The 25,465-nt window shown below is 40.5% G+C and overlaps 1 protein-coding gene across 2 annotated transcripts in view; it reads right to left on the reverse strand.

Moving 5' to 3' along the window:
* The window catches only part of erbb3.S (erb-b2 receptor tyrosine kinase 3 S homeolog), a 71,520-nt gene extending 49,735 nt beyond the window's left edge, over nt 1-21,785 (reverse strand). The window contains exon 1 of one of the 2 annotated variants that reach the window (XM_041584385.1): nt 21,245-21,785. In XM_041584385.1, the coding sequence (XP_041440319.1) occupies nt 21,245-21,323 (79 nt within the window). In that variant the 5' untranslated portion in view covers nt 21,324-21,785. The remainder of the gene's footprint in view (nt 1-21,244) is intronic. The other variant, XM_018250019.2, reaches the window with a different exon arrangement.
* Nucleotides 21,786-25,465: the final 3,680 nt, after the last annotated feature.

Here is a 25,465-nt window from a genome sequence, read left to right on the forward strand (position 1 = left end):
AAGTGCCTGTGCAACATTGGCCTTGAGAGCCAAAGCCCCATGGCCTGGCTCTGATGTTATATATTACCTTCATGCTTGTTCCCATAACTTGCTATATATAGTCAAGTGTGGTTTTAAACCATTACTCATTATTTACACAATTGACTCTGGATATCTTAAAGGGATACTGTCATGGGAAAAAACTGTTTTTTCAAAATGCATCAGTTAATAGTGCTGCTCCAGCAGAATTCTGCGCTGAAACCCATTTCTCAAAAGAGCACAGAGAACAGATTTTTTTTATATTCAATTTTGAAATCTGACATGGGGCTAGACATATTGTCAATTTCCCAGCTGCCCCAAGTCATGTGACTTGTGCTCTGATAAACTTCAATCACTCTTTATCTGCTGTACTGCATGTTCGAGTGATATCACCCCCTCCCTTTTCCCCCCCAGCAGCCAAAAAGAACAATGGGAAGGTAACCAGATAGCAGCTCCCTAACACAAGATAACAGTTGCCTGGTAGATCTAAGAACAACACTCAATAGTAAAAACCCATGTCTCATTGAGACACATTCAGTTAAATTGAGAAGGAAAAACAGCAGCCTGCCAGAAAGCATCTCCTAAAGGGCACAAGTCACATGACCAGGGGCAGCTGGGAAATTGACAAAATGTCTAGCCCCATGTCATATTTCAAAATTGAATATAAAAAAATCTGTTTGCTACTTTGAGAAATGGATTTCAGTGCAGAATTCTGCTGGAGTAGCACTATTAACTGATGCGTTTTGAAAAAAACATGTTTTCCGATGACAGGATCCCTTTAAAGGAAAACTATACCCCCGAACAATGTAGGTCTCTATAAAAAGATATTGCATAAAACAGTTCATATGTAAAACCCTGCTTCATGTAAATAAACCATTTTCATTATAATATACTTTTTTAGTAGTATGTGCCATCACGTAATCCTAAATAGAAAATTGCCATTTTAAAAAATAAGGGCCACCCCCTGGGATCATAGGATTCACGGTACACACAAACAGACCATACATGTTAGGTTACATGAGCAAATTAACAGTTTTGTCTTTTGCTTCCACACTTCTTCCTGTGACAGTTAGAGCTGCAATATTTCTGGTCAGGTGATCTCTGAGGCAGCACACAGACTATCACGAAATGGCTGAAGGCAAGAGATGTAAAAGGGTAATATTTACTTAAATATATACACCAGTTTGGTAAGATTTTTTAATATGCCATTTCATTTGATATAAACTCTTACTTAGGTATTCATTTTGGGCTTAAAGTTTTCCTTTAATTCAGCAGTCTGTGTACAGTTACAGGAATCACAGTAAAAGAATGAGCAATACGACAGGTGGTTTTAGGCTTTGAAAACAGTGGGCATCCTTGGATGGAAATACCTACTGAAGAAAGTTTTAATTCAGTGACTGTACAGCTGTGATATAAAGGTATCAGTATTACAATAAACAAAAGGTAGAAGAGGTTCTAAGAACACACCATTCAGATTGTGGCCTTAAATTCCTCACACCAAAAATGGTGTACATGAGCATGGTAAATCAGACCCTACATAGGCCCAAAAGAATCACCTTTCCAAAAGACAGCTCATTGGGTGGTTAAGATCATCCTTTCAGAGCATGACTGTATAAGTCCATTGATGCTTTCTGTAGCCTCTGGCTCTTCATGAAGGGAAGATGATTGGCAAATTTTAAGATCAGTGCAATATGACCCAACATTTGGGTAGTGAAACTCAAAAAAGGAAATAAGCTCTTCTTTAACACAAGTAGGAATATGTTGTTTGAAAATAATGTCACAAAAGGGGGAATGTAATATTGGTCGCTAGCGCAAAAATCAATCGCAATTCATTCACAATGCAAATATTACTTTGCTCTAATTAGAGCTTATTCTTCATCATCAAATGGCTCATTATCATTCTTCTAGGACACCTAACTCTCTATATATTCTCTAAATATTCTCAAAGTGAAAAATGTTGCCTTTGCAAACACTTTGCCCCTCTCATGACAGTAAGATAGTGATTGGGAATTTTATAGTTTGCGATAGTGCTCAGTGTATGTAATAAATGTTTGTATACACAAACCATATTTTGCGACAAAATATTTAACCAAACTGCATACCAGGTGTTAAAGGTTCGCAATGCGCAATTAAGATTCACAAAGTAACAAAAGCCTAATGAAGAATATTACATTGTGACATTAAATTTTTATTCGTAAGGTTTTATTACAGTTCCCCCAAAGCGTTCAATCACCGGTTGGTTTCAAGTACTGTGCTTAAAATATAGCTCAAGGACCAGAAGCTGCAGTAAATAGAAATAATCTAACCATGTTATATAATATATGCCTTCTTACTTTCTGCAGTGTTTTTATAGTGCCCAGGACAAAAGCCCTGAAAATTCTCTAAACTAAAGAATAGTTATTGAAAGGATATATATCACTGGCAGCCCAGTTGCACAAAGTTGGGCACAATATATAAGATATGTACAAAGCTAATGTATAGAAATATAAATCAACAGTGGAGAGTATAACTATGAATAATATAGGATCAGTCAGAACCAACATTTCTCTTAAACCCCCTTAGAACTTGATAGAACAGCTAAAAAGAAAACCTGTCAGTTACTGGCATTGGGAACTGAATGTATGCACCATCGCAACACTTCGCCAGACAACAATTCGCTCAGAGAACGCTTTTTTAATTTAATGCAAAGATTCGTCCTGGGCGTCGGACACTGGCAAATATTCGGCAATGCGAGCAAATCAAAGCGAAGAAGCTCTAGCGTTCAATTCTGCCTAGCGCAACTTTGCTAGAGGTCTTGCCGCCTGGCTTTAGAGTGCGAATCACCGCTAGTGTCTATCTCCTTCGCTAGCGAAGTATCGCCTGCACCCGTTAAATTGTCAAAGTCCCTGAAAGCGGTAACACTGGTGAATCGCCCTTTAGTAAATCTGACCCTTTGTCTGATGATTTAGCTCCCAAAGCACTGTCCCTTGAAGCAAGAAGTAAAAAGGAATCCTGAGGACAATAAATATTGCCTATTTATGAAGAAAACATTTTTTTGAATCCAATAGTGAATAATGAAAATGGTATACGCGATATTTAATCTTTCATATTTGCAGGTAAAATACAAGCCTTTCAACCTATAAAAATGTTCAGAGTTATTTACATACATCAGACTGGGTTAATAATCTGTAAAAATAGCTGCATTATAAGAGTTGTGTACCTGAAACAGAGCTCTGTGTTGAAAACCTCACCTGGCTCTGGTTATTAAAACCAGTGGTATTGTAGGCAATTTCTCTCCTCTTACTGAATTCCTGAACTCGTTAATATAAAGAGAAATACCATTGTAGCGCTATAGTAATCTGACTTTACTGTGGTCAGTTTTAGCTACTTTCAGTGTGGAATAATACCACAAATGAGGCCCTCTCTCTCAGGAGTAATCCCCCGCAGTGGGGTGGAGGCAGGGTGTAGTGCAACTATAACCAGGTACAATCGCACAATAAATGGGCGCCAGTAGTTCTTTAATGCTTAACCAATTGTGTTTATTCAACATAGCACATATCCACAATGGAGCATAGAACACAGAATAAGTAGCATAAAGGAAGCAAATACTCACAGCACCATGCATTGGGCTGGATCCCTACAGGCAAGGGTTCATGTCAGCAGAGGTAGCAGTAATGTGAAAGCTTTCAGGATCTCTTTAGTTGGCATCTAGGGGAATTCCTATCATCCCTAGTCTAAACACTTTGTGGCTACTTCTGGGATATTAGTACCCGGGATCTTAATCCCTCTAATGTCTCTTCGTCAGAGCTTTGAGCTGCTCAACTTCCTAAGATATCTATCACTCCTAGAGTGATCTATGACAGAGTATGTTAATCTATTTACTAGGGCCAATGCTCCTAGGATCACAATACCCATTCCCTTCCAGCCTGCTTGGTTGGGCTAAAGTAATGGACCCAGACCTCATGGTTCCCAAGACCTTTATGCTACTGCACAGTGTCATCTAGTGAACACTGTGAGAACTACAGGGGTTACATAAGCACAATGTCCACATCAGGACCCACTTACTACTATGGATGTGCCTGTCAATAATGTGTAAGGGTGTCTAAATTTTCACATCCCTACATCATCATTAGGAAATTGTGGTTTATACTTGAACTGGGACCTTTAAGTTGATTTCCACAGCGTTGTCAGTAATATGTGAAATGAATCAGAGGTAGTATATGGGAAACAAGGACAACTTTCTGGGCCCAGCAATATAAAATAAGCTATTAAAAAATAAAAAATTAGCTATTAAAAATTAAGTTTTAATAGACAAAACTGTTATGTTTTGGGTAGCCGAGGAAGAGGAGAGTATAACAGTGCTTTATTAGCAGGCTCTCATGCAGCCATTACACAACAGTAAGCTTTCACTTTTAGGGTAAGGCCACACGAGGAGTTTCAGGGAGATTTTGTTGCCTGGCTACTAATCACATCATCTTTTGAGCGACTATCTCCCCGAACTGCCTCAGCGTTTTTCCCCATAGGCTACAATAAAAAGTCGCCTGCGCTAATGCACACGCGGCAATACATTTTCAACAGTCGCCCAAAGTTGCCTCAGTGACATCTACAGGCCATTTGTATAAACACCACAAAAAACATTTTAACTTTAATGATATGATACTAGCACAGCAGTACATTCCCCTATTAACCGTTTCCGTGACACAGATCTAAGAGAAACTTAGTGCCATGGCATTGGCACAAACAATGATATGTTGATACTGGCATCACAGACTCTATGCGGGTGGCATATAAAGGGTTAATAATGTGACTGCTTGTAAAGGTTGCTGATGACAATAAAAGCCCAAGACAAACCTGCTGACACTAATATGAAAAGGGTGTGTTGTTAAGTTAACAGATTTATAAGTAAACAGTTCCACACCATGACAAATGGTGTAAATGATATGGCCTTTTTGTATTTCCTTTGCTAGCAGGAAATTGTTTTACCTGCACTTCTTTCTGCTCCATCTCAAATGCAATGGAGTGTGAATTTACCAACAGAACGTATAGTATCTTTATAGCTAAACTAAAGAAATAGGCTATAAAAGTTGGACATTATGTTTTGGGCTCAAGGAAACCACAGCCCTTTAGAGGTGAAGATCTGTGTCTCCAAAGATGCCCCAGTAGCTCCCCATATTCTTTTCTGCTGATTCACTGCACATGCTCTGTGCTACTGTCACTTACTGAGCTTAGGGCCGGACTCAAAATATAAAGTACATATAGAATATAAATATCATAATATAAGTCTGATTAATAATAAATACACTTAATTACTGAATCTCCGCTCAGAAACCAGTGCAATTGGCATCAGAATTTAATAATCACCCTTGTGGTATCAATTTATATTACAGGCCAACCTCATTTTCTGCTTGATAATTTGCGACAATCCCTAAGATTAGCTGCTCAAAGCCCACTGAGCATGTGAGTGTCACAGACACTTTCCAAGATGGTGACCCCCTATGACAAGTTTGAAGTCCTGGATCATTGCTGTTATTGACAAGCTGGTGCAATATGTTCAGTATATAAAATATGGCATTTTTAGGCATATTTTTTTAGGGTTTAGTTCTCGCTTAAGAAACACATGCCTACACCCTATCTCTGGCACAGCAGGACCAAACGCTTTAGTTTTGTGATCTAATTCAGTTCTGGAAACTGTAGTACTTTGCCATCAGCCCTATCCCAGGACTGTAAACATTATGTCCAGCTAAAAGTATATTGTTCGTCTGGTATCCCACCTTATGTTTATTTAAAAAAAATAAACTGTACATTGAGGGATTTCTGCAAGACAGTAGGCAAATCCGGACAAGTTGACACAGTAATGATTTATACCTACTTGTCTTAATCTGCTATTGAAATACAACTCCCAACAGCCAAAAGTCCACAGATTGGACAGTCCTTTAATACATAAAAATTGCAGGCGAGGGACATTATGGTTTCTCCCAGACCCTGACATTACTTGTCCCGACTGGTCCCAATCTATATACCACCAAATGTGCCAGAAATAGTCCACAGTGCTTTACAGTGTTATAATTTATCTTACATGCTATACTCTCACAAAACATTTCCAGTTTTAGTTCTGCCTTAGTGGAAAAAGTTGATCACAGTCACATGTGAGGTCTGAGAGAATGTAATTTTGGGATGCCAGCATTCTCTTTCATGTCCCACTCAACACTTTATCAATAAAGACACACACATGGACAGGATGCAGGGGTGAGACTAGAGCTTGGGAGAATGGGGGCACTGCGAGGAGAAATCACTATAAGAGCCACGAGACACGCAGCAGAAATGAGTAGACTAATATGAATGCAGGGAAACAGTCAAGCAGAAAAGTTGCCCCAGAAATAAAGGCAATAAAGTCATATAGATGCAGAGGAAATGAAAGAGGATTCCACATGTGAATTACAGAATTGACCAGGGATATGGTGGCTCAGGGCAAAACAGCCTCTATGAAATATATTTTTGGCTGCTGAGATCATCTATTTGAAAACTGGAAAGAGGAAGGCAAATCAATAACCAACTATAAACAAAATGAACAGGTGTATTTATCATGCTACAGATTCATGTAAAGGTGAACTACCCCTTTAAAATTATTGGCATGTATCGTGATAAATGATGGAGAGCTTGGGCTGAAGACTGAAATTCACAAGTATGTATCTCAGACAACTTGTTACTCATTAATGTAATACATTCCTTTCCTCATTGTATCATTCTGGGTGAGTCTGTGTACATGCCAAAGTACAAAATGACATTTGTGTACCTATAAACCTTACCCAGGTAAGGGCGGGATTGGCTGGGAACATCCATGTGGCACAATACTACAGTGGATGCCATCATTAACAACAAACACAAACTACAGCCCTGTGATTCTGCCCCATTTGTAAGGTGTGTGCTGAGGCTTGCCAGTCACTGATCTCACTGCCAATACTGCAGCAAGGAATGTTAACCATAACCTGACAGTTTAACACTTGAGACCAAGGAAAGTGTGCTCACAGCAGAGAAAATCACTGCAGCTGTTTAAGTACATACATTGCAGCTATACTGTCCTAAGTGCGAAGTTAAAAAGAAGTGGCACATACTAAACTAAGTCAACCTCTGCCTCTACCACTGCTTCTAAATTACAACTCCCAACATAACTGGAGGATACACCAAGCTAATTAAAATGTTCAGCAGTTGTAGTTCTGCTGTTTAGCTCTGGCTGCCCTGATTCACATGCATAATACTTTAGAAAAGGGACTGTACAAAATCAGGGGTGACCAACCTGCAGCCTTCTAATTGTACAGCGGAGAATAGACACCTATAAGATAATTGTTAATGAACACCGGGTGACATTTCATTTATTAAATATACTGCACTATATTAGTTTCTAACTTCTGTTGCCATAGGCGCTGGTCTCATATATTGTGTATTGAAGCCTTCTAATTGTGTCAGAAATACATCTCCCAAGTCCCAGTATTTATAACTAAAGCACACAGGGGAGTTTTACAATGGCACTGTTCCGCAGGTCTCTGGATTGGGATATAAAATATTCACAAAGGCCCAAACAGTCTCACAAGCCCAAATAAATAATGACTGTGAATGTCTGTGGCATCTTACAGCAGCCTCTATGGCATTTGCCACAATCCACAGATTGCCAGTCCCAACCTGCTATTCAGTGTGAGTGGGCATCCTGATCCCAAAAACTCACAACTGCTTGTTGTACATGGATCTTCCTGATAAAGGCGAGTAAAGAAGGCAAGTGGAGACCTGCTTTCCCCACTCACGTCCCATGCTATCCAAAAGCCTGGGGCATTTCCTTTACTTTCCCTCATAGCAGGTTGTCTGGCAGCACACTGTAACTTTACATTGCCAAGTTCTATGCCCTAGATCACAGCACAAGACCAAGACGTCACACAAAGGGTAAATAGTTTTTAAACATACAGTACCTTCCACCCTATATAGAATTGTTAGTCTATGTTTCTTGTATGTTGTAGTTTAACAGCTGGACAACAGTGGGTACTTTACAAGCTCTTACAGGTTTGGACTGAGATTCAAAATAGGCCCTGGCATTTCAGTTATGCAGCCCATCTGGCATTTGCCAGAATCTACAGATTGCCAGTCTGGACATGAGCTCATCTATCACTGAATGAACATATAGGCACATGCAGTTACATGGACACAATTTTGTATCAGACTTCAGTTTCGGTTTTGAAAAAGAATGATCACAGGTAAAGGCAGATTGTTATAACTTCCCCTAAAAGGGACACATTACTTTTACTCAATAAAATGTGCTACACATGTGTTCTTGTGTATGGCTTTTTGGCCATGTCACATATGTTATTGCTTTATGATGTATTGTAGAGGGTGACATTCTGTGACAATTTGCTATTGTTTTTCATTTTTTAATTTGTGTTTTTGAGTTATTTCGCTTTTTATTCAGCAGCTCTCCAGTTTTCAGTTTTAGCAATCTGATTGATAGGGTCCAAATTCCCCTAGCAACCATGCACTGATTCGAATAAGAGACTGGAATATGAATAGGAGAGCGCCTGAATAATAGACGTGTAATAAAAAATCATAATAGCATTAAGTTTGTAGCCTTACAGAGCATTTGTTTTTTAGATGGGGTCAGTGCCCTCCATTTGAAAGCTGGAAAGAGTCAGAAGAAGAAAGCAAATAATTTAAAAAACTATACAGAATAAATAATGAAGTTGCTTAGCCATTCTATAACATACTAGACTTTAAGATAAAGGTGAACCACCCCTTTGCTGTCCCTCTAGCTAACATGAGCCTCTATGTCACTCACACACAAACCAAGTGACCACATTTATGCTTGAGCAGCCAATGAATGGACAGAGCTGTGTCTTTTACTCCCACACATCTTCCTGTTATATTTAGAGCTGCTTTATTTCCTGTCAGGTGATTAATGAGTGACACAGAGAATGACAAAATGGCGGCTCAAGGGAAACTATACAAGAGGGTGGCATTTACTGATGTGTACTGCGCCATACAATTTATTGATTAATCACTTGTAAGGATATACATTATCTGTTGGTTGGTTTCAGAACATACAGTATAACTCTCCTTCAAATCTTTGTTTCATCAGCCTGAGGCTTGATTCTGATGGCATGACGTGTCACAGATAAAATACCAGAAGCATGTATCACAAACGATTCCCAGGTTTCACAGCTACAAAAGGGCCATAGTTAAATATGTGTGCTAAAATAAAAGTTAGATGAATGCAAATGACAATTAAAAAGTCCCACTAAGTTATAAGTATCCTTTAAAATCCCTGGCTAAAAAAAGTCTTGCAGTGCCTACAGTATGCATTATCAGTATGGAGAAGAATTTCTTGGAGATAATGGCCACTTGGATGAATGAACAATAGTGAAAGAATTTTGGAGTTTTCCATGAGCCAGGCCCTTTCCTCCAAGTGTCCGTAGGCTTTTTAGCCACCCAAGGGGGGGGCTCTTTTACTCAAAAATGACTTTGTAGGAGTGACAAATTCTGCCTTTCATTTGTCTATTTTTACCCAATGAATTTCTGTGCATAGCCTGTGTTCTCCCTCCCCTTGACTGCCTCTGAATTATTGGTCTTTTATGAAGTGGGAACACAGGCTCACTCTAAAGGCTGCTTACGCCAAGCAAGGTGCAGAATGTAAAAAGACATGTTTATCAAGGGTTGGATTAGCTACAAGGAAGCAATTGATTTCAACTGACTTTTGAGACAAAAAACATAGACCTCCTGGAACGTAATGAAACAGCAGGTGTTCTTTTACTGACATTATTAACCCCTTACTCACCCGAGGGCAGGCAACCCATCAGCGCTTTTAATACATGGCATAGTTTAAGTCGAAAGTGATTTAATGTGAACTTTTCCTACAATAGGACTTTTATGAACACACGGGTAACTAGTTATTTTACAGTATTATTGTGTTACTAGGAACACTCCTTTTTTCTGCTGGTATTTCAAGAGGAATATATCTTTTGGAGCAAATAATGATTGAGTTTTTTAGAGGGCAACTTTTAAACAAACATACTAATGCCATTACTATGCCATACTATGACATTACTAATACCAGTGAGGGTGAAATTTCGGCTAATGGTGGCAGTGTATTTGTTAACTCAAAATGTCTATTCTGGTTAAACTGCATGATTCAATTATGACCTGATGAAACCGATCAGAATTAAAATGAGACAGAGTTGCTGTAGACCCTTTTGCTTCAACACCAGCACTTGTTTCATACATGCACTAAGATAATGTGGGCAGATTGCATTTTCAGTTCAGACAGACCAACCCTCCTGTGGAAAGTGCCAAACTGCCATAATACCAGAGATGTACATGTTCAGTTTCAGTTGGACTGATCTCCTCGTTTATAAATTTAGATTACAATATTTCAGATGTGAGCAGTGACACAGTTTTGTATTTGTCTGATGCATACATATGCAGCTGACAGGAGTGGTATTCCACAGTGTGCCTTGGCCAATCAAAATGCAACTGTTTTCACAATGATCATACTTGAGTGTGTTAAATCCCACACTTGGCACTAACACATACACAATTCATCGGAAATCAGTGGATGTGTCACTGGAGATTTTCAAGTAACCTGATCCTATTTATACAGCTGAAACCAAAGTTTGCAGTGAGGCTTATAATTTAGCACTTTAGATATAATTAGGACTGGAGCTATGGGGATTGGCGCATTGAAAATTTAAAAAACTACCGTATCTCCTGTGCATCCCCAGTATTTCTGAACCAATGTGGTTGTGGTTGGACAGCATGCCGGCCCCTAAAAATCTGCCGCCCTAAGCCCAGGCCTGGTGGCCTCTTCACAAATCCAGGCCTGTGCATTTTCGATGGTGTAAATATAGCTGCTTTCTGCTTAGACTTATTTGTCTAATGAGAAAAACAACATACTGACATTTGGTTTGAATGCAACTTTTCCTGCTTGGTATAATGATAAGAAGTCTCTAGGTAACTATATCTGAAATAAGCCAGACAGAAAACAAATCAATCGTGTGGCATATCTCATTGAGAACAGTGGATCACATCCTATGCAGTCACAATGCAACAAAATGCTGAGAGCAATTACTACTGCTTATTCTATTGACATAAGCACATTTCTCCTCAATAAAGTAGTCTACATTAGATTTAGCAGCTAGGTATCATATCTGTTTTGTACTGAACATAGGATCGTGAAAGGATAATTATTTTATTTAAATGTTACAGAAAAGTACGTCACTGACATGCCGGTTAATGCTGGGCTGCAGTATGTATTCTCTCACACAACACCTTTATGTTTTATGAAAAATTCATCACCTCAGACGTTTCTGCTCACCATCTTCCTATCCATAATTGTTGTGCAAACTGGATGGTACGGTTGGCTCAACAGTGATTTTACTGATTTGCATCACACACAAATGTTGTTTTACTTGTTTCTAGGGTGATATTTCTCAAGAGACATAGGGATTTGGTTAGGCTCCCATACTTCAGTCTGGTATGTTGGCTCTTTTCTTACTTATTTGCGCAAGGTTGTTGGGATGGGGGAGTGGGATTTTTTTAACATACTTTAAATTTTATTTTTAAAGCATCAAGAGTCCTTTGTATTTTGATTCTTTACATTCAGCTACACCTATTTCCGTGAGCTTGTTAAGCAATGCTCCTCTCGGTTATATATATATATATATATATATATAGACAAATACAAGACGTCCTCTGCACTCAACCCATTATCAATATATTTAAGACATTGATAGTGGTGAGCACAACTTTCCCTTATTTGTTTTATATATACTGTATATATGTGTGTCTGTTGGGGGCCAGCATTTCTCGTGTAGCAGGTGTATTGTGCCTGGGTGCTATCAGCAACAAGAGTAGATATCCATAAAGAAGGTGAGCACTCTCAGGACTTATGAAAAAATAAAGTGAAAATTTATTGAAGCAAAATGAGCTCTTTAGCCTTTTTTGCTTCAATAAATTTTCACTTTATTTTTTCATAAGTCCTGAGAGTGCTCACCGTCTTTATGCTGGAGCTAATATTGCCCACAATTGCCCTCACTGGGTACCCACACCCCAAATGTATACCAGTAAACTTTTATCTGTGTCGCTGTTTTAATATTTTGTTGGTTTATTTGTTTCAACTTAACTTTTAACAATGAAGGAAATATACTACCTGTATGTTTACCAAGGTGCTTTGCTTCATGCACAGAAACAGAAACAGAGAAACAGCCAAAAAGATACTTGGCTCATGACATAACAGTTTTACCAGGGCAAAAGTCTTGCTAAGCACAGAAAAATATTCAAATATATATTATTGTAGGAGAGTTGCAACCTTACAACATAGGTATCTGCAAATATCACTTTTAAATAGGGATGCACTAAATCTAGGATTCTGTTCTGGATTTGGCAAAGATTCTGCCTTTTTGGATTTGGCCAAATCCAAGTGCCTGGCCTAACCGAATCCATATGCAAAAAACTCAGCTAAGTTATGGCAGTGATCTGACTTCAGTGCCTCCACAGTTACCCAGGATGAGTTGCAGAAGGTTATATGAGGTTTTAGGGGGTTTCGATTACACATTTTAAAATGTGTCAATGCGGTTGCTGTGTGCAAGGTGCCAGCAAGAGAGCATTTCACATATCCTAACACACTATTCTACCACCCCCCCCCCCCATTCCTGTCAAATGTGAATTTCCCTTGCCACAGTCACATTTCAATATCTACTATTCAGTGCACCTGTTATGAAGGGGTATGGACCTTACAGTGATTTAAAGAGAAAATGAACATGAACCCTTTAATCCAGCCTCTGTGTAAGAGGAGATCGGAATCTCCGCTGACCCTGGGATCACAGTAACCACAGCTAAAGGAAACGTATCTGAGAGCTCCAGTACTTAACAAAGGATCTGAGATGGTAACTCAGTATGAGGGTTACTTGTAGATATGTAGCACATAATGATTCCAAGCTTAATACAGTAGATGTAAGGGCGTTAAAAGAGGGAGCAAGAGCCTTTCTAAGGTTTAACCTTTTGTATGAAGTAAGTACAGACCTACCCTCTGCTGCAAGGTTCTCATGTAAAATATTTGATACAGTGATGGCCATTTGCAAATTTAGGCTAGGGCCACATGTGGGCCAATAACTGCTAGCCAAAATCTGCTGGCTGATTTCTGCTCTATTGTAGACAGTAGCCTCCTCATGATTCAATGTGAAAGAGAGAGGAGGCTACTGCTGCAGTTATGCAGAAATCAGCCAGGGGATTTCGGCTAGCGGTTTTCGACTCCTGTGTGGCCCTAGCCTTAAGGCACTGGCATACGGAAAGTTTTGTTGCCTGCATTTAAATTTGCTGTACCGTGGGTGACAAGCTTTCCCCATGCTTTCCCGCCCGGAATAAAGTAAATCGCAGATAGGTTAATATACACAGTGCTTCATTTTCTGAAGCTGTCCAGAGTTGTTCAAAGGTGACTTTCGAGGAAACTTCAGGCGACTATATAGGAGACAAATCTCCTTGTGTGACAGTACTTTTAGGGTCAGGCCACACTGGGCGTTTTGGGGAGATTTGGTTGCCTGGCCCATTGTGGCCTGACCCTTAAAGACTGGTTATGTGTCCTGCATAAAAGTGAAATGAGCATGATTTTATCTAACAAAAAAACACATGGGTTTCCAAACAAATTAAAATCTCAAGTACAACATCACTACAACTGCACTACTTTAAATTTAAATATGCTCCAGTGTCCTGTTACCTAAAAGAATAGCATGTTTATTCTGGGTACAGTAGTAAATTTAAGCTCTAGCTCTGATCTGTCCTTCAGCTTTATTAGACCTGTGTATACTCCAAGGACTGTGAAAAATTTGGACAACCTTAATGCTTTCTCCAATAATATTGGATGATACAATAGTATACACTCCATGCATGTGTATTTGTAATTTTGTATACTTATGAACAATGTGTGTGCACGTGTCATATGTTGCTGTAAGAGAGTCAATTTGCTTGCCAGCACTTGATATAAAACAGTATACACGGTGTAGGGTTTGCCACAGTTTTAGGGTAGCCTTAATTCTACCCTATAACCCTAGGCTTTTGAGCAAGGTCGAAACTACAGAGGAAGCAGACCCTGTGGCTGCAGGGGGGCACAAGAGCTATAGGGGCCCCATGAGGCCCTAATTCATATACCATTTTAATAAATATTGGTAAAACAGGTCAACCTCTAGACATTTTGGGGGTCTGAAAAATTATTTGTTGTGGGGCCCAGTAATATATAGTTACACCACTGCATCTGTGCATACTGTAGGCTTAAATGCATATGAGGAGGAGGAGGTTATACGTTATAAGTGTAAATCCTTTTATTAGTAGTCTTCTCCCCTGCCCAAAAGTTTCCAATCTTGTACCTATAAGAAAAGCAGTTATTCTAAGGCAGCTATTTTGGCAAGACATCTAAGAACCGGTGTGCTGTGCTACTGTGCCTCTCCCTTAGGTTCATTACTATAATACCACTTAGCCTTTTTCTAGTTGCAGTCCTTGAAACCAATACACATTAAACCATACATGTAACTGGACTGTATTATTGCAAGGCTGGAGAGTGTAACTAAGTACTCCTGGCTTTTCTATTATTTTTTTTGGGGGGGGGCAAGTTACATTTAATGCCTCCCCATGCATCTGCGTCAATTCTTGCAGACTAGTGACCCGTCACAGTGCTGAGTAGGTGACATGCAGAGACATATAACATCCTTAGGATAAACCATCTCTCTTTGCTAAACTATTAACCTCAGTTCTCCTTGCTCCATCCACCTTTTAGTTAGCATTTGTTCAGCCTGCTGTTTGCAAACTCTCCTGCTGTTTCCTTTAGATTTTCCTTTGTATGTTTGCTTTTCATCTATACTTGTCATCAAATATCACCCATGTAGTCTGTTTGAGCAACATGCTGTTACCATGCCACTCCTTTTAATGTGTAAAGGGCTGAGCTGCCAACCAGTCACTGGGCTGTACAACTGACAATGCTGAGTGCTAAACTCAATTGGATTTTCTGCTGCAAATACACAAAAGGTTATTATGGAATGAATACAGACTACAGATTTTTTTCAATCACTCCTGTAATGAAGACCCAGACTGCAGATAGGATTCCTATTTGAAATGTTCAAGCTCATATGCAGAGAATAGTGAAGATTTAGCCTTCTCAAAAATGCTGCTATATATTATCCCCTGTCTATACTTAATTTCCTAATATTCTTTATTGATTTTCAAAAAAAATAAAATAAAGCAAGTTGGGTATACAGTATACTTTCATGCATCATACAGATTTCTTTACGCATTACTGAGTAGACCGTTGGGGAAGGGGAAGGGAGGGTTGTTAGTAAGGATAAGGATCCGGGTACAGGGGTAGAGAAAAAAGGGGGATGAAAAGGCACTTCCTTCACTTAAACCAAGATCCTGTTGTCCCTTGAGTAGATAGTGTTTGCCTGCACAAGTCAAGTACTCTCCATATGGCTGTATTTTGGGTTGCCCATTTAATATCACAATCCATTAATTCCTCCATTGTCATGCTGTACTGTGCATCTTTAAGTACTTGGAGTATTGTAGGTGCTGTAATTGCCTTCCACATTCTAGCTATGGAGGCCCTTGCCGCAAACATCATGTGGTGTAGTATAAATTCTTCACCGCGTTCAAGGTTTGTTGGGAAAATATGCAGAAGAGCTATAGCTGGCGTGATCACTATTGAAATATTCAGCTTTGTTGTAATGAGTCTCTCCATATCTTGCCACATTGGTGTAATCTTGGGGCAGTCCCAAAATATATGTATTAAAGTCCCTGTCTATACTTAAGTAGGTTTACTTTCTGGGTTACTTTTCTTGAATTATTCTAGGCCATAATAAAAAGTAGTAGTCTTTACAATTGCTGCCCACTTCAAGTTACCACCCACACAGAGGTCTTTAAGGAAGCATATAAACATAAACTTTATGGCCAAGTGTCGCAGTTCATCAGCAACAGACAGTACGGTATAAAGATATATCTTATGTCCATGTAACATTCACAGTTATGTGAGAGCTGTCATATTGCTAGCATAATCTAAATATAAAATATTCTCCATTAGCATACAAATGTTCTTGGCAAAGCTAGTGTTTAAAATCAGTTATTGTTTCCTCTACAACCCCCTTAGTTGACAAGCAATAAAGAAACACCTACACAGTTGTATATAGTCTAATTTCCTGTACAAAAAGGGTTCTTAACCTACAGTCAGGATCCAGTAATGGCTCCCCATGATGTTTAGAGCAGGTCACTATAATTCCATTTAATACAATGCCATTTCCTCCTACACACACATAGTAAATTGAGTGTGCAGACTATTGGAACTGAAAGGAACTTTGTACATCATTAACTCTAAAGGAAATCTTGGGCTGTCAATGGAACCTTCACGTTTAAACTGGGTACAACCCCCAGAAAAATTAAAGATTAAATTAAAAATTATACACAGGATGTACAGATTGCTTTAATATGGAATCCGCCATCACAAATATTGCCAAATAGCTGACTGAGACCTGATTTTGAACAGGCAAAATTAAAACTTGATGTGACTTGTGCACACTACTCACAACTAACCGCTTGGGCAGCATTAACTTTCTCTGTGAGAAGAGAATTTAGAGTACAGTTTTTGGCAGAGACCCCTGGACCAAGTGACACAGCCCCTTTCTTATTAAAGGAAAACTAAAGCCTGACTAAAGAAGTAGGTAGAAATGCTGTACATTATTTGGGCTTCTGAACCAGTATTGAATTAAATCACAAAAATATTATTTTTGTTTATAATTTAAATGAACGTTCAACTGAAGACTCTTAAAGGGGTTGTTCGCTTTCCAAACATTTTATTCAGTTGAACTGATTGAACTGATCTGGTTGTTCACCAGAAATAAAGACTTTTTTCAATTGCTTTCAGCTTTTTTTTTTACCGTTTTTCCAAAATTTAAGTTTAAAGTTTGTGTCTCTACTGTTGGAGTCTGGCAGCTCAGTGATCCAGGAGCTTTCTGAACTGATACAATTTGCTACACTTACTTGATACAATTAGTTGATATATTTCTCAGTAGCCTCTCTGGAGTATTAGCAACTATTGTATCAATTCTAACAGCTGCCTTTAATGAAACTCAACGATTCTGCTCAGCAGGGAAAAAATAGTAAATATATCAACTAATGTATCAATTTAGAACAGTTACAGAGTCGGTGACCCCACTGCTGCTACAGAAAGACATAAGGTGAAAAATGAAACTTTACAATTCAATATTAGAATCAGTCACAAATAGAAAATAGAAAGGAATTGGAAAAAGCCTTTATTCCTGGTGATCTATTTGAAAACAACTTGAATGGAAAAAGTATTTGAAGGTGAACAACCCCTTTAAGGGCTCTTACACATGAGCGTTTTTACCTGCGCTCCCCTGCGCTCCGTTTTTCGGCGTTCAGCCGCAGGAGAGAGCAGGAATAGACGCATTTAATTATTTCAAATGGGGCTGTACTCACACAGGCGCATGTAGGCACCGAACGCAGGTTGAGACGCAACATGCTGCATTTTTCCTGCGTTCGGTGCCTACATGCGCCTGTGTGAGTACAGCCCCATTTGAAATAATTAAATGCGTCTATTCCTGCGCTCCCCTGCGGCTGAACGCCGAAAAACAGAACGCAGGGGAGCGCAGGTAAAAACGCTCATGTGTAAGAGCCCTTAGTAATTAGCCCTTATTATGTTTGAACAATCACCATGGAGAAAGAAAGCACTGCTCAAATGAGGGGCTAAAATCTTGGCTGCACACACTCAGTTTTGTTATTATATTAGATAAGAAATGGTAATGGAAAAATCAACCCTGCTTATAAATAGTCTGTTCTGGCACTTTATTCACCTTGTAGACAAAAAGGTATGTATGAAGATGAACAAGGTCACACAGGAAAAACAACGGAAACCTGTTTCACCTGCTTCACACCCTGTCACCCTGCCCTTCCACAAAACAACTGGATACAGTTGGCAATTCTACCCAGATGTAGAAATGGGCCAGGAATAAAGAGGTGGTAAGGATCTACATTAACTGCCAGCAGGAGGGCAATTCTTCCAGCCAAGACTTTTCTCAGTAAACATATCAGCTTGAATAACAGGGCTGGGGAAGACAATAAACCAACTAACAAACTGATATTTAACTACCCCTCCCTTCCTTACTCTGTGGAGTCAAAGTACAGCAACTTAAATTGATAGAAAGCATATAATTGTTTTTCTGTATAGCTATATGCACACCTTGTTGTCTACAATTACAGTTACACAGGGAATAATGCACCCCCTTTAGTAAAATATAAACTCATATAAAGTCACTGAAGATTTCCACATTCATATAAAGAGACACAAGGTTGCAGACATATCATATACAGGTCACGCTGTTTAGAGCTATAACTCCCAGATGCAAGATATATAAAAAACAGTGCCTATTGCAAGCAATCATTCACAGAACTATTGGCAGAAGATCTCATTGAGATGCATGGAAATGTGATAGTAATATGACTGCTTTTACCTCCAAAAAATGGAGACACCTATGTGCCTCCCCCAACCGAAGTTCATTATACAGTCCTGCTGAACTCAAGCAGTGTTGTATTCATGGAGGTAGCCACAGTTCGCAGTGCTCCAGTGTGACCACCTACATTGGGCCACATCATGCGAATCCAATCTTTTACCTGTGGGCCAAAGATCAGATCATACTGCAGTCATGCTCACGTCAACATGACAATGTGATACTTACTCTCACATATTTTGACTCAAACTTATTGTTGACTAAAATTGTGTTGACTGTTACCAAAAGTACCAAAATCTGTGACATGGGAACAAAAAGTTGAGATTATGGGACTAATTCACACAGTACAGCTGCACGCTTAAAATCTGCCTTTTATAAAACCAGTACATTGGTGATAGACAAATTAGTTTGAATTAAATTTGCAGTTACAAGAGTAGGCATGCCTCTAAAAGAAAGTGATTATGTGTAATTTTCAGCAGCTTTTCAACTACAACTCACAGGTTCCCACACAGTTTGCAAGAGTGGTTGGTGGGGGCTAAGCAAGTCAGAAGGCCAGTTAAAGAAGAACTAAAGCTTAACCAAAGAAATAGGGCTGAAATGTTGTATTGTATATTGTGGGCTTCTGTACCAGTCAAAGGCAACCACAGCTCTTTAGCAGTAAAGATCTGTGCCCTTAAAGATACCCAAGTAGCTCCCCATCTTGTTTTCTGCTGATTCACTGCTCATGCTCTGTGCTGCTGTCACTTACTGAGCTTAGGTACAGATGCACAATAAACTGAATATATATGTTTTATAATTGTCACAATATAACACTGATTTGTAAATCAGATTATTGGTACATGTCAGCTCAGAACCTGCACAATTATCACTAGAATTTAATAATCAGCCTTGAAGCATCAGTTTTTCTGACAAACAAACCACATTTTCTGCTTGATGATTTGTGAAGACCCCTAAGCTTAACTTCTCAACTGCTGCTCAAAGCCCACTGAGCATGTGCGGGTCACAGACACTCCTAACAAAATCCAAGATGGGACAACTTTGAAGGCCTACATCATTACTACTGTAAAAAATCTGAACCTTTTCGGCTGGTTCAATAAGCTCAGTATCTAAAATATGGCATTTCTAGCTTCTGGTAAGGGACTGTGACTGTGGGATAGCAGGTATAGTAGGGAGAGATGGTGCCTATAGTAACAGTGGGATAATAGTCTCTGGGAATGGACTGTGGCTGTGGGGTAGCAGGTATAGTAGGGAGAAATGATGCCTGTAGTAGCAGTGGGAATAATAGTATCTGGGAAGGGACTGTGGCTGTGGGATAGCAGGTATAGTAGGGAGAGATGGTGCCTATAGTAACAGTGGGATAATAGTCTCTGGAAAGTGACTGTGGCTCTGGGATAGCAGGTATAGTAGGGAGAGATGTTGCCTATAGTAGCAGTTGGATAATAGTCTCTGGGAAGGGAGTGTGACTGTGGGATAACAGGTATAGTAGGGAGAGATTGTGCCTATAGTAACAGTGGGATAATAGTCTCTGGGAAGGGACTGTGGCTCTGGGATAGCAGGTATAGTAGGGAGAGATGTTTCCTAAAGTAACAGTGGGATAATAGTCTCTGGGAATGGACTGTGGCTGTGGGGTAGCAGGTATAGTAGGGAGAAATGATGCCTGTAGTAGCAGTGGGAATAATAGTATCTGGGAAGGGACTGTGGCTGTGGGATAGCAGGTATAGTAGGGAGAGATGGTGCCTTTAGTAGCAGTAGGATAATAGTCTCTGGAAAGTGACTGTGGCTCTGGGATAGCAGGTATAGTAGGGAGAGATGTTGCCTAAAGTAACAGTGGGATAATGGTCTCTGGGAAGGGACTGTGGCTGTGGGATAGCAGGTATAGTAGGGAGAGATGGTGCCTATAGTAGCAGTTGGATAATAGTCTCTGGGAAGGGAGTGTGGCTGTGGGATAGCAGGTATAGTAGTAGAAAGCAATAACTATTATTAGCATGGATTTTTAGAGTGCAAAACATATTCTACAGGGCTGTGGTACCTTAGGGTTTAGGAAAAATCCCAGCAAACTCTGAGAGGCAAAGGCTGTTACATTGCGTGAGCTGAATTTCACAGATAAGGGTAGAACAGTTTTATACAAGTAACTGCTTGATAAAGGGTCCAGTGGGGCCCAAAACGTTTCCCTCGTTTGTTCATATATGAGATAAATAAATCACCAGGGATTTTGCATCAATCTCTGAGTGCTACTGGATGTTTTTCTTTGGATCTAGCAGTGGACCCAAAAAGCAGGCGAGGGTCGTCCAATTTAGCAGCAGAAACCTTACACAGGTCTAAATGAAGGTAGAGCGCTCCTAATTACTACTATTATACACGTAAGTGGGCAGTGCAAAGTCTGTGTTGCCCTAAAATGGCCACGATTAAATCACTGCTGCGCTTTGCGCTGATTTTGCAGCAAATACATCGCGACAAAGGGACTTGTGCCTTTAAGACACACCTTTCCGAAACTCCTTTCCATGATGCTCAGGAAAAATGAACAAATTGCGAAAACAAGCGCACGAAAAGGAACAAGTGAAAGGAGCCAGTTCCACCGCTGCCCACAACATGCTCAGAAGCTACACATGGGGGGACAGGTCCAGGAACAGCGCAGAGAAATGATAAACTGTAGGAAACACCTCAGGCTCTGGCCGCATGTCCCTGGTACAGGTGAGGGCAGCTGAGATGACACTTACCACTCTGGCTTGTCCCGGGCGATATAGTAAGGCAGCAGAGCAGAATCAGGGCAGTCCATCCTCCCAGCGAGTCCCCCATGCTTTGCAGTTGTGGTTTGTGCTGGATATCAGCCAATGAGCTGCCACATGTCCCGGGCACGTTGGAATAATCCAATAACAATATCCCGGGTGCGACAGAGAGTAGGACGTGAGGTAAAGCGCCGGGACATTCACTTTCTGACAGCGCTTGTCTCTCTCAAGTTCCTCGCACAAGAGAAAGTTGTAATAGGCCCCTCCCTCCCGCGCTCTGATTGGTCCTGAGCCGGTAAATGGGTTGAGAGCCGACCTGGGACACATTGACCGTGTGCGACTTGCTGCCATTCAGCTGATTTGAAACTACACCACTTCCCAGAGTTCCCACAATTTCGTACAATTGAAGGACAACTCTTCTGACATTCCTGTTCTATATATGACTATACTTACTGGCACTGCACCTTGCTATGAGCTAAGGGGGTGCCTGTCAAAATTTGGACCCTTAGCACCTGATGAAGGACATGTCTGTCCGAAACATGTTGTGTGTCTGAATAAAATACACTGAATTTAAATTGGCTCTCCAGAGTGAACTTTTGCCTATACCTTGGATATTGTGTGGCTTGGACGGTGCCACTGACTCTGCTCTCTTGAGCATTGAATCAGTTTTCTATTTACATAGGAGTAGTCAGCACATCTACACCGAGGTGTCCAGACCCTCGGTCCAAGGACCTCCCGAGGTATAGACATTAGGTTAGAAGGTGCGGCAAATACCCTCTTAATTTCTGTTTGATAGAGCCCTGATGTTTCTGGAGTGAGGGACCACCCAACAAACAATTGAAGTACCTATAAATGTACAGTTTAAAAAAACAAAACAATATATAAATTAGTAAATCTCAATGGCTGGGCACCAAAATGTCTGCCTCGTCTCTAAGACCTCTAAGTACTTCATTTTGGACTGTTTTTTGTCAACAGGTCCCTAAACACAAGTTGCCTCATGCTATTGCTCTGTGCCTTTAAGACACACCTTTCCGAAACTCCTTTCCACAATGCTAAGGAAGAATGAACAAATTGCGAAAACAATCGCATGAAAAGGAACAAGTGGGAAGGAACAGGTTCCGCCGCTGCCCACAACATGTTCAAAGGTTATAGATCAGCGGTGACGCCTAGCGGCAGGTATGAGAATAGCACGCAGTAACTCGCACAATGAAATACCTTCTCTTCATCATTCAAATTGCTGCGTCCGAAACTGGGCCAGGCTGCAAACCTGTACATCAAGACTGAGTAATGCTAATGGTGGCCCAGATGGTGGCCCAGACTGGCAATCTGGGAATGCTGGCAAATGCCAGAGGGGCTGCTGTAAGATTCCACAGACAGTCACTATTTATTAGGCTGGTGAGGGGCTGTTTTGGCCTCTGTGTATTTGAAATGCCAGGACCTATTTTAAATCCCAGTCCACAGCAGCAGGGAGCTGACACCTGTGTGCAGGTTATGATTCTGAATATCTTTTCATTGCAGTCAGATGCTCCCCTATAAGTTAGTTGTGTTATGGGAAAAAACCAGTTTACAATGTATTGGGGGCAGAGCTGCCCGGCTGTGCTGCATTTTCAAATTATCGGGGCCCCCCTTAACAGCGCCAAAGTAAATCGCTGAACTGCCGAAAAAGACCCTAATCATGAAGACCCGAAAATCCAAAGTCTTGAAGCTGCAAACGGAGCCGAAGCCACGAAAATACCCAAAGCCACAGAAAGAACCGAAGTTGAAGACCTCAAAAAGACCTGAAGCCACAAAGGAGGCAAAGCTGAAGTCCTGAAGCCACAACAGGAGCCTAAGGTAAGTTCCACTGAACACCAGTTTTTTTTTTAATTTCAATAACCCTGGCCACCAATGTATTATTTTAATACTCTATAGGCCTCTGACCACTAGTGTTTTTTTTAAACTTATAAGGGGGGCCATGGCCACAAATGATTTTTTTTTAACTTGTAGGGGGGCCCTGGCCACTAATGTTTTTAAAAAAAAAACAAAAAAAACTTTTATTTTATTTGGGACCCTGGCTGCCAGTGTTTATATTAAAATTATAAGGGGATCCTGACCATCAATGGCTTTTTATAACTTGTGTATGTGTAAACCCTTTTAACGCTGATGTCTGTGTGGCCTTTTTACTGTGGTGTGGGCAGGATCTGGAGTAGGGCTTGGGGGCTGGGATGGGCAGGGTCCAGGGGGCCAGTACCATAACTAGAGGGGGGCGGGCCCTGGCCTGCTTGCACCCGCTGCTCCCCCGATAGTTCCGCCACTGCAGGGGGCCCAAAAAGTATTTTTGTACGCAGCCCCATGATTTCTGATGTTGGCCCTGATTGGGGGTATAGGGGCATTTCAGGGGCCCTTTCAGATACTGCCTCCCCCAAGCATCCAGGTCTTACCTTTCTGAGTGTCAGAGCCAGTGGTGTAAATATAGAGGAAGCAGACCCCTGAGGGCTGGGGAACAAGTGGGCCTGGATGTAAAGCAATAGAATGGAATGGTGCAAAAAGCCAATATAAGCCCTACCAACAATAATGAAGGGAAGAGGATATACTCCCAGTTCAGTCTATGGGTGCATGTATATAGAACAACAAGAGTTGTGAGTTTCCTCCAAAAAGTCAGCCAAAAAGTAGTTAAAAGTTCAAGTATTTATTAGGACATTACAAAATGAGGGCCTAACGCATTTCGTGCTTGTGGGTGCACTCACTCATAGGCTGCTGCCGCCTGAGGCGTTTTTCTCAACTGGCTTCATGGCAGCAGTGTCCTTGGGGGGTTATACCCCAGTTTCAGTTGTGCACACAGAATGTACCTGCCTCTGGTAACACTGCAGCTGTATAACAAAGTAAATCAGTAAATATTCTGCCTCAAGTGACCTGTGCCCAACTGTAGCCTTCTCCCTGCACATGATCTATTGCACGGATTTTGTACTCTGTTCACAATGGCATGCTTATACCCTTCTGCCCTTGCAGACTGGATTATTACTTTGTTTGCTTTATAGCTTCCCTCTCATACTTGTATATGAATCATAACCCTTTTTATAGATAACAACTATTAGAGGATCTAGGGAAAGGGCAAAAGGTCTTTTCTCTTGATGCCTCAGAGGGGCATGTTTTTTCATGTTACATGTTTATTGATAAAACAATGTGTAGCTTTTTATTAAAGGAGAAGGAAAGGCTTGGTTCACTTGGGGGTGCCAAATGTTAGGCATCCCCAAGTGATTGTATTGACTTACCTGTAACCCCGGGCCGGTGCTTCTATAAGCAGAAAACTGCACCGGCACAGGGTTATACCAATGAGCACCATGTAGCGATCCTCTTCCATCTTCCTCTTTCTTCACATCTAACTAAAAAGTCAGCTATTTTTTCATCTGCGCATGCGTTTGCACCAATAATCATGAGACCCCAGGGGGACCCAAATATTATTTCACTGATCACTTAGGCCTCCTGGGTTGTGGGGCCTTCCAACAAGCAAATGGGGAAGGCCCACAGACAGCCTAAATTGATGTAGTTCAGCAGCTAAAGGTGACAGAGTAGGTAGATGGAATTTATGTAAATAATGGAGCTCCACACAGCTCTGGAGGCATATGACTTCTAATTATAAAAATATGAACATAATTTTTGTTTATGAGTATCATCACCTATGCATAAAGGACAACCATATCCCATACCTCCCAACATTTTTGGAAGGACAAAAAGATTTGCTGCAGCCAAAAACATTTTGGCCACCCCTGTTTTGTGACCACACCCCCTAATTACAATGTTCATTTTGCAAAATTTGGCAGGTTATGAAAGTTTGAATAAATTTCTGTGGTTTTTATGTGTTATTACAGTTTTGCTAATGAAAGTGAATTGCCCTTTAAGTTCTCCCAATAGACTTTCTTATCTTAAACGGTTACAAAAGTATCTAAGTATCTATTCTGGACTCTCTGCCAAAAGCCAATTAAGTTAGAAACGTTGTATCTTTTTCTGGCTGTTCAGTAGAGGAGATCCCGGGACTGCGGTCTGAGCTGTCAAAATCGGGACTGTCCCGCGAAAAACGGGGCAGTTGGAGGTATGATCCCATTGCCCAGTACTATGCATAAGTATACATGCTTCATTCCTATTGATTCTACTGGATGGAAATGTCCCTACAACTTCTTAAAGGAATAGTTCAGTGTGAAAATAAAAACTGTGTAAATAGATAGGCTGTGCAAA

This window comes from Xenopus laevis, chromosome 2S, assembly GCF_017654675.1.
Source record: "Xenopus laevis strain J_2021 chromosome 2S, Xenopus_laevis_v10.1, whole genome shotgun sequence".
Lineage (NCBI taxonomy): Eukaryota > Metazoa > Chordata > Amphibia > Anura > Pipidae > Xenopus > Xenopus laevis.